This window comes from Micromesistius poutassou (assembly GCF_964030765.1).
Source record: "Micromesistius poutassou genome assembly, chromosome: 11".
Taxonomy (NCBI): Eukaryota; Metazoa; Chordata; class Actinopteri; order Gadiformes; family Gadidae; genus Micromesistius; species Micromesistius poutassou.
Genome location: NC_140281.1, coordinates 1987835 through 1998141, shown reverse-complemented (window position 1 = coordinate 1998141; position 10307 = coordinate 1987835). Strand labels below are relative to the sequence as shown.

General features: G+C 45.8%; 1 protein-coding gene across 3 annotated transcripts; it reads left to right on the top strand.

Annotated features, from left to right (window-relative positions):
• Window positions 1–968: 968 nt before the first annotated feature.
• Window positions 969–8806, top strand: pdha1b (pyruvate dehydrogenase E1 subunit alpha 1b). 3 transcript variants are annotated; one of them, XM_084475590.1, is made up of 13 exons: window positions 969–1091; window positions 1548–1568; window positions 2415–2573; window positions 3138–3206; window positions 3339–3512; window positions 4002–4128; window positions 4438–4529; window positions 4665–4757; window positions 4989–5144; window positions 5712–5783; window positions 6245–6312; window positions 7065–7173; window positions 7567–8806. In XM_084475590.1, exons 1-13 carry the CDS (start codon window positions 1032–1034, stop codon window positions 7729–7731), a joined length of 1365 nt encoding a protein of 454 aa, XP_084331716.1. In that variant the 5' UTR covers window positions 969–1031; the 3' UTR covers window positions 7732–8806. The 3 variants fall into 3 exon arrangements, with proteins under 3 accessions (XP_084331716.1, XP_084331717.1, XP_084331718.1); XM_084475591.1 differs by lacking the exon at window positions 2415–2573; XM_084475592.1 differs by lacking the exons at window positions 1548–1568; window positions 2415–2573 and having other exon boundaries at window positions 994–1091.
• The last annotated feature ends 1501 nt before the right edge of the window (window positions 8807–10307 follow it).

Below are 10307 nucleotides of genomic sequence, written 5' to 3'. Positions count from 1 at the left end.
AGCGAGTGGCCTTGTTTTGTATATTTCCTTGAAGCGCAAGTAGTCTGTTAAAGTAACGGATGTCATGAAAACAAAGTTAAGACGCCCTGCAGATTCTGGAAGGTCTCGTCTTGTGCACCAGGTATTGGCACTAGGGGCTTCCTCAATGACACAGTTTACTTTCTGCAGCACAATACAATTTGTCACATGAAGTTCATTTATCTTGGATGATTGCAGTGGGTGATGAATGGGTTGGCCGGGGAAACGTCAGCCCCCTCCTGGGCCATAGAAGGACACAGATGGTTAATCACGCGGTAAAGTTAATTGTATGTTATTAGCTTGGATCTTGGTCCATGGCCCTGTAGGCCCCTTAACCTTGAGTGACTCCGTTACTCATAGGAGATACTCATGTGAAAGGGCTGGATATGATTCTTATGATACGGGACAGCTCTACACTCATTGGATTGTCGACGTGGACGGATTACTGAGGACGAACATGGATGTGCTTCTAAACTAATACCATGTTTAAAAAGAACTAACCCATACCTTGGTATTGCCTCTCATTTTCTTTAAAATACTTTTAAGAAATCTTCCAGAAGGAATCCTCTGAGATGTTTTATGTTACAGAAGTAGGAAAGATTGGAAACCAATAATGCATGAAACACACAGCTGTACCTCGTTATACCAATTACAGAAGCCTTCCATAATTAGCTTTTCACCAGTGAAGAGGGATTAAACCACCCATGGGCCATGATGGAGAATGTAGTTAACTAAGGATCCATTTACTTAGTAAACTACGAAAAATAGACGTATCTCAGGCGGATGGTGAATAAGAACTTCCCTTAAAAAGGTGTTAATGTGAAATATTGCTTCTTTACAGTAAGTCTTCAAAATGTTTCTACGCGGTATGTCGGCTTCCTCTATCCGGAACTAACGTGCGCCGCTGTGTGTGTTTGGCGGGGGCGGCTTTCGGTGACGAACAGCAACACGTCCAGCCGCCATAGCGTTTCGCTGTAATCCATTTGGTTGCCCGCCGCGCAGTTAATAGTAGCATGAAAAACATGTTAACCGCCATCTCTAACGCGTTGTGTAGAATAACTGGCAGCAATGTGGTGAGTTGCATAGGGGACGTGTAGGGGTTACAAAGGTACTCTGAGACATGTGGGTACATGGTGACTAGTTAGCTAGGATGTAACTGACCTTGTACGCGAGCTATCGTCGCTCGGACTGCCGCTATCTCTGCGATGGGCTCACACTGGACCTGATGTATTGTTTTTTTTCGATGTTGGTCGACATTGGTGAACAGTTGGTTGTCCCAACAGTTCACCAATGTCGATCAATGATCGAAAAAAAAAAAAAACCTGGCAGACTAGTTACTATAGCGGGAGACAATGCGTTTACACGCAAAGTGTGCGGACCCTGGTGTGGTCAGTCCGTCCGCGGTGTGTCTTGCTTTCTACCTCTTCATGTCAAGGCACATACCCTGCTTCGTCATGTCTTATCCTTTCCCTCTTTATCCTCCTCCTTGTCCTCCCCCTCACCCTGCGTCCCCCTCCGCTGATCCCTAGGGGGCCCAAACAGTGTCTGAGGTAAGCGGCTTGTGTGACTCCACTCTCATAATGGCCTCATATTCAGTAGTTCATGTTCAGCAGCCAGTACGGTGGATGGCTGAGACTACACTGGTCTTTTTGACCACTTTCCGATGTGCAATCTGTTGTCTGAAAGTAACAGTCACCCACTGTGCTCGTGATTGTGATTAAAACACGCTGATGCTGTCAATCCACGTATTGTGTCGGCTCTAACCAATGCGTCCAGAGTGCGGCCATCCCTGGACTCCTCGTTTTTTATCCTGTTAATTCAGGATGTTATGTAAACTACGGTCTTATTTAAAATATGGTGCTACTCTCCTCCAATGTCCTTCACTAGGCCACGTTATGGATCAAAATCCAGGCAGTACGATATTGTATATTGTTTTTCAACCATTTGGCTTTCGTATTATAGTTAAGCTATTCCCTGAAATGCGTTCTTATTCTTCCATCGATCTCAGTGCAGTAATAATCCGTCCAACCATATTTATGTACAAGCAGCTAATGTTTACATCCCTGTATCATTGTTTACAGCATAAACCATGTATACAGAATACAATCGAAACGTGGCCTATTATATAATGTTGGGACTTTTTGATGTGCAACCAAAAATTGGTATAATTTACATTTAGTACATACATTTTCATAAAAAACAGACGCTGTTTGGCTGCTATTAGTCCTCATACTCCTGTGTGTGTTGTAGTATCCTTAATATTTTGATTTCCCCCATTAATTGTATTACTTTTTGCATTTCCTTCCTATTAGCTGCCCTGTAGAGAATTAGTACCGTCTTTGGTCAGTGTATAGCTTTGCTGCTAATGCTCTGGTCGGATCCTGTTTTTCTCCCAGTTGCTGATTGGCCAGTCAGAGCTTGTCAATTTAACCTCACCTGCAGCATCTGCCTTGGCAACCGCCACCCAGCGACAACCGCCTAAACCCCCACCAGTTAATACTAAAGCATCTGAAGCAGAGCTAGTTACAGGGCAGCCCACACTGCTATCGGATCCAGTAAGGACTTGTGTAGAGCTATCCATGTTCTTGCATGTTGAACCAGGATGGATGAACGTTTTAATGTGGCTAATTGACCCACAAAACTAAACCCTGTAATCTTGGTGATGACCAGCATGCTTAATGGAATGGGTACCATTTTCAGAAATGATAAACCAGTAAATCACTACATTAGTTTGTTTTATGAGTGAGGTATGAAGAACCATCAGTTCTTCATACTAAAGGTCAAATCAAATTACCATGGGTACAAAGCTTTCCAGGAAAAGCTTAGCAGCAGTCTTTCCATCCTGGTTTTGACTAACTCATTATGGGGAACCCAGAGTGTGTGATGGGGCATGGAGTCTATCTTTTTAACCCCCAATCTCGTTCCTGTTTTACCCTCACATCCAATCCCTAGGCCCTTCACTAACCCACCTCCTTTTGGTGTGAAAGCAAGGCAATCGTGGTGGTAGTGGGAAATTGGACTGGCTTTCTTAATGAATTGTGGTCTAGATATGGCTGCAGCCGTAGGCATGTTATTGTGTATAATTACGCAACTTTCTTGTGGGCTTCCCTTGTCTCCAGGGGGCCAGGGCAGTAGTGTCGTCACGCGCCTTCGCAGACTTCACACCGAAGGCAAGCTTTGAAATCAAGGTAGGTGGACTTTGGCAATTAAAGTTTCAACCCAATTTTTACATCTCACCTCTCATCTCAAATTGATCCTACTTTATTGGTTCCTGAATTCCCCCCCGTCCCCCCCCTCGCTCACTGTGTTCTGAACCCTAGAAATGCGACCTGCACCGTCTGGAGGAGGGGCCCCAAGGGCAGGCGGAGCTGACCCGGGAGCAGGGCCTGCACTACTACCGCACCATGCAGACCGTCCGCCGCATGGAGCTGAAGGCTGACCAGCTGTACAAGCAGAAGATCATCCGGGGCTTCTGCCACCTCTACGACGGCCAGGTATCCCCACCTTAGACTGTCCATCACAGCGTGTAAAGTGCCGGGTCTTTGAGTTGTAAACGTGTAGCGGAAACTTAATCTCACAAGCCTCTTGGGTTTGGAACTTGAGTTTTTGTGTTGACTCAAGCAGAATTAGTTTTTTTCTGTGTGGTAATGGAGGTGCATTAGAATTGGTCTGAGATTTACTGGTAAAGGGCTTGCTGTAATGAGGACTTGGGAACCCCTACCTGTGGTATAAAGAGGAAGTGGTTTATACTGCTACAGCATTGGGAATCTCTTAAAATAACCTGTTTTTATTGATAATGGCCAGCAGCTTACCTTATCCTAAAGTGAGGCCTTCTCCTCAAAAGCATTTATCCAAACATGCTGTTAATCGCTTGGGCTACAATCGTCAGCTAAGTGCTTTTACTGGAATGGAAATGGCTTCTTGTTTCTGCACCATAATCTGAATCCCAACTGAACCATGGTGGTGTCCACCTTTACCCACAGGAGGCCTGCGCTATGGGCATAGAAGCAGCCATCAACCCCACCGACCACGTCATCACAGCCTACCGCGCACACGGCTACACCTACACCCGGGGGGTGGCTGTCAAGCATATCTTGGCTGAACTCACCGGTGAGGCCGTCTGTAACCACGGTTATACTAGAGACTATACATCTGCAACCAAAGCTCTGGGCAAAGCAAACCAAAGCTCTGAGTGCAACTCTCCAGTTGAGGTCAAGTGTGACATTAACAATGACAATGCACCTCTTACGTTTCCCTCTGCAAGAAAACTATATATATATATATATATATATAAAATTTCATGTAATGCTGACATGAGGCCAGACCTAACATGGTAAAAGTGTAATTTGAATCCACTTCAGAAGCATGTTTCTGGATTTGTGCTGGGGGATTTAACTGATTGCCATCTCTGATTCGTAGGCCGTAAAGGGGGCGTTGCCAAAGGCAAGGGTGGCTCAATGCACATGTACGCGCCACACTTCTACGGTGGTAACGGCATCGTTGGCGCACAGGTAACCCAATTCGCAGGCCGTTAGTTATGTTATCAATAGCCCACATAAAGACTCTAATTGGCATAACATTGTGGCCATGTCTTTGCTTTATGTTGTGGTGCTGAAATGACGCAACCTGCTGTGTATGTTTCCCAGGTGCCTCTGGGAGCAGGTATTGCCTTAGCATGCAAGTACCAGGGCAACAACCAGGTGTGTGTTACGCTCTATGGAGACGGAGCAGCCAATCAGGTGAGGCCAAGGAGATTTTTTTTATTTTGTTCAGGTTAACAATCGTACATTTTGTTGTCTCAAGTTCTGTAGTATTTTCAGAAATCAAGTTGGGGAAAGGGATAAAAGAATTAATGACAGATGGGTTAAATCTAAAATGATGGCATTTTCAAGGGCCCTCCCCCTCCATTATAATGTTTTCCAATGTTTGAATGTGTCTGTCTTGTAACGTCATCACTGCTGTCCACTCAGGGCCAGATCTTTGAGTCGTTCAACATGGCGGCCCTGTGGAAGCTGCCGTGCATCTTCATCTGTGAGAACAACAAGTACGGCATGGGCACGTCGGTGGAGCGGGCGTCCGCCAGCACCGACTACTACCGCAGGGGAGACTACATACCGGGACTCCGGGTGAGAGAGGCCCACCTCTCCAGCACGAAACAGCCATGTTGACCAGCATGTTGTTCATGCTTTCCTCAAAATAATGTTTCACATGTACAGCTGGATGGACGGCTATTTATACTTCGACTGGTGTTTGACAGCACCACCTTGTGGTCTTTGGCGGTGGCTGCAGCGTGGCGGTTGCCTTTCTGTACACTGCAGCCAGCCAGTAGAGACCCAGATTATAACAGGCGAGACATGTCTGACCTGGCAGTTTCAGGTGTGAGCATGCACTCAGTCTTCTGCTGCTCATGTATAATTCTGCAAACAAAATGATTGCGTAAAGAGAAACCCAACTGATAAATGCCTTTTATTGCGGACTGTATAATGTTGTGTTAAGACACTCGGCCAATGATTAATCTAAATTACAGTAGTATTCGTTGGTTCCATCGCTTTATTGCGGACCACTTTCGTATCATGTGAAATGCCTATAGGACGGTAAATTCTGTGTTTCCTGGGGGTTTCTCTTGAACCAACACTAACGGTTGCTGTGCTCATCTCTCCTGCATGTGCTGGGCTCACGCCGCCCTGCTCTAGGTGGACGGTATGGACGTGCTGTCCGTCAGAGAAGCCACCAAGTTCGCTGCAGACCATTGCAGAGCTGGAAAGGTGAGTCCTGCTGTGTGAGGACAATGCCGGTGTGACATTGGCTCATTGTCCCCCTGTGCTTTTAGTTTGCGTATATAGATGTGAAAAATTCAGTTGTTTAGGGGCGTTCATCCTATGTGGCGCACAGTTCACTTCACTTGGCTAGAACATACTCTCATGATTTCCCAACTGGGTTATGATGTAAAAAAAAAAAAGAAGCATGCATCTGAATTAACTTTTTGTGACACTTGAACAAAGGAAATCAATGTTAATCCTTTCAAAATAAGTGGGATTTAAGATTATTACAATTGAGACTTGATAGCATTTTTTGTTAAGTTTGAAAGTAATGGACATCCTTAATCCAATTTTTATTTTTCATGTGTGGTTAAAGTGTGTCCTGCCCACTTTCTCTTGATCTCGGGTGTTAAAGAGTGTACCCTAGAATTGACGTCCCGACTCTCCTGTGTTGTCAAATGACCCAGGGCCCCATCCTCATGGAGCTGCAAACCTACCGTTACCATGGCCACAGCATGAGTGACCCCGGGGTCAGGTGAGTCAGTGTGAACCAATTGACCTCATTAAACATACAGGCCCTCCCACAGTCCTGCTAAAAACCCATTCTCACTGAATACCTTCAGCTTGTCTTTCTCTCACCACTCTGCTGTGAAAAGTTGCAGAGCAAAACGGGACAGAGTAGCTATAGATATCGAAACAAAAGTAGTTTTTGTTATTGATGTTGGTCATGATTACTAGCCTGGGAACAGACAAATCTGCGAGCTCATGTTTTATTTGCTGTGGCAGATGGTCTGGTCCCCTTCTGTTCAGACAGATTTACAGCCACCCCATGATGACTACAGAGGCTGCCTATGAGGCGTTTCTGTTCAAATCCTAGCTGATCTCTGCTGATGTGGAACGGTCTGTTGGATTCGCTATTGCGCCAGTACTGAACAAACTACAGTATGGTCTCTGAAGGAACAAACTAATGCATTTCAAGCTTTTGTTTAGAAAGATGTGCTCTGATTGGTTGTAGGTCAATCCAATCATGTCTAGAGGTATTTTGCTCTGCTGCCGTTGACACCCCATGGAAATTGAAAAATGAACTCTGAGGTTTCAGACTAATGAGCATTTGCGAGTTGGGAAGCTGAGGTCGTGCTCAATGACTAAATCGCTAGGACAATGCATACATTCATTACAATAAAGTCAGTTTATGATACGTTGGCAAATATCTGTATTTTAGGTACAGCCACCTGGAGTGTCCCATGTGTCTTGTGTTGTCTTGACTACTTTTGTCACTTCCTGTAGCTATCGCACACGAGAGGAGATCCAGGAAGTGCGCAGTAAGAGCGACCCCATCTCCATGCTGAAGGACCGAATGCTCAGCAACAAGATGGCCGCCATGGAGGAATTTAAGGTACAGCCGTCTGGGTCACGAACTACAAGTCCTCCCCTGTGTTTTGAGCCACGAGTTATGTTAATTGCTACAACTCATGAGCGTAAGAATAGTGCAGGGCGCTCTGAACGCCAGTTTCCACTGGCTGTCAACTGATCGATGGAAATGTCAAATGCTGAAGATTTTTTTTTTTTTTAGCAATACAACAAATTTTCTAACACCCAAACATATGAGGCATGCGTTCAGATCTTCCACTCAGTGTTTTGGACCTTTCAGCCAGATACGTTTGTGTTCTTGTCTTTTTGTTTTTGGTGTCATTGTTGCATCACTTCCTGTAGCCTTATCGTGCATGTGAACCAGGAAGTGTCGTCATGCTTATCTCATGGCCCTGCTATATTTGACCGTGCCCCCCAGGAAATAGACACTGAGATCAGGAAGGAGATCGAGGAGGCGGCTCAGTTCGCCACGTCGGACCCCGAGCCCCCGCTGGAAGCCCTGTGTGACCACATCTTCCACAACGAGCCTCCCGTGGAGGTCCGCGGGACCAACCCCTGGTCCAAGCTCAAGTCCAGCAGCTAGACGCGCACACCAACCCCCCCCCCCCCCCTCCCCTCATCCCCGTCCACAGTGTTTGGTTTAGTCCTCGAAGGAAGAGTTTCATTTTAAACCTGGGCTTCCCGTAAGCAGTTGTTCAAAGTGATTTATGGGAGGTGAGGAGTCGACTGGGTTCCTTAGTATTATGTTGAAGTTGCACCAAAGGCTGCGGGGTCAAAGTAGCATTGTGAAACATCAGAACATAGTGACAATGTGTATTTCCTGTTCATCAGAAGTAGTGCGGCCGACTGCCAAGTGCAGATGCCCTCCTAACCCTGGGCCAGATCAGCTTTTATCTACTTGTTTACTCGTGACCAGGAAAGTATTTTTTTTTTTCGTAACATCAGAAATTCCTTCTCATGACTGACCCCTTTGGCAAATGTACCACCCACACAGAGCAGGTGGTGCATTTTCTTTTTTTTTTCAAGTAAGACGGAAACCTGTTCACATAGTGACAATTTCACTAGATTTATGCACAATGAATCCTTAAATTTTTTTTCTTTCTTGTGAAACTCTGCGTGGTTCACATTCCTTTCCTCCTTGGTCCACAAGCGTCTGGCTCTCACCCACATGGGAGGTCAACCAGGGGGCTGCGTGGGGGTCTTCTGCCACGGTGCGGTGGATCTAGTCATGGTTTTTAAATGAAACTCTTCTTGTGCTTTGACCCCCAACATCCACTCCCTTTGACCTGACCAGCCAAAGAGTTGTTGTGGTAGATTAGAGAACTCCGTAGACCACTGCCTCATAGAGCACCTTTTACCAAACGTTTCCTGACGCTATCAGTGTTATTTATTTAAAATATTTATCTCATAAGGATGCATTATCAGAACTATATGAAAAGTGAAGTGTTTCCCTGACTGCGTCAGATTAGTGCAATCTTTACTATTTATGAACTAGGACCTATCCAGCGGCTGTGTTTCGCTCCTGGGTCTTTCCAGGTTGTGTCCTTTATTATTTATTTTTAGCTTATCGTTCAGTGTACTACCGGCTTTGGTTTTAAGCTTGGACATTGATTATGTGTAACCGCTGGACTGTTGCATTCCAAAAAAAAAAATAAAAAGCAGATTCCTGCATGATATTCACATCCATCTACCCCGTGGGATTAATATGTGGCCATGGTTTATTTAAATGTATTTCCTTGTATGCAACCAGCTTTAAACAATTGATTTGATTATTTTGTTTAAGTCCTCTGATCTGGCTCTTATACCATGTGCCCTGTTCGGGTTTTTCCGGTTTGGTTGTGTTGCACTTTCTCATTATTACATTTTTATGTATACAAGGTGCGGAAATAATCTTGGACTACATTTATTTTTGCTCCAACCTTGCACTGAACTAAACGGCACTGACATAATGTATATCTATACATGTTTCCACTCAATAGAAGTCATCTCTGGGTCGAGCTAATGCATTAACAGATGGTAGGCGTAAAGCAAGGAGGACTTCAAGGTTCTGGATGTAGAGGTTCTACCTCTAGGTCCAGGGTATAATGTCCCATTGTGGAGCTCCACTGTGGGTCCGTTCAAGAGGCTGCTGCCTCTCTGTGGTGATGAGAACCACAGCTCTATACTGTCCACCCATCTCCCTCCTTAGAGCTATACATTAGCTGTACAGATTTAAGATTTTTATGCAATTTATGTTTGAAACTGACTGAAGTGTTTATTGCAATAAAGTTTACTTTCAATATTTTACTCTTTGACTCTCTTTCTGATTAACATTATATGGATTTCTTAATAAGAAATGGAAAATGTTTTCTGATAGCCTCCCATCCTTTAATATTAAATAAATGGGACTCCCTGCCTAGCGTATTCATATGTAGGGCTGCTAGGCAGACCCTCATAATCGTGATCGGCAGTCGGTGTCCTTGACCTTAATCCAGTTCTGACCGTCCTGCCCTTCCGTCTTGTAAACTTTGACCATTTAGCATAACGGTAGGGTTTATCTGTCGCTTTTATGAAGAGGATAACATTGAACTGCCTGCTTGTGTGCATTATTCAGCGGTAGTGTAGTTACCTGCCTGCGCACACATTTCCCCGCCCCCTTCAATGACGCAACGGTGACACTGCAGTCTGACAGACAGGTAAACCGACACCGGACGCCATATTGGGAAATAGCGGAAGTGCGAGGAGGGGGGTGGGGGGGAGGAGAGAGCGAGAGTCTGTGTGTGTGTGTGCGCGCGCGTGTATTTGTGTGTGTGTGTGTGTGTGTGTGTGTGTGTGTGTGTGTGTGTGTGTGTGTGTGCGCGCGCGCGTGTATTTGTGTGTATGAGACAGCGAGAGAGCGATTTCGCGCATTCTCACGTTGGTTTCTCCAGAGGAAGGGGCGGGTTCCGCGTCGTTGGTTATCCGGACTAGAGTCGTTGCAGCCCGGGGACAGAAGCCGAAGTGAAGCACGTCCGGACCAGCGGGAGACGCGAGGAAAGTGACCGCGGCGGGCACGACCAGAAGCGGCCGAGATGCCTCTTGCACAGTTGGCGGATCCCTGGCAAAAAATGGCTCTGGGGAAGGTGGTGAGCGAGGTAAGAAGAGCAAGAGATTAGACGACACGGGCCGGGGGCAGGGGTG

Excerpts from the sequence above, each read along its gene's own strand:
- pdha1b (XM_084475590.1), top strand. The coding sequence starts at position 1,032 with ATGAAAAACATGTTAACCGCCATCTCTAACGCGTTGTGTAGAATAACT. Across the intron at positions 3,207-3,338 it reads AGGCAAGCTTTGAAATCAAG|AAATGCGACCTGCACCGTCT; the intron begins GTAGGTGGACTT and ends TCTGAACCCTAG. Across the intron at positions 4,530-4,664 it reads ACGGCATCGTTGGCGCACAG|GTGCCTCTGGGAGCAGGTAT; the intron begins GTAACCCAATTC and ends TATGTTTCCCAG.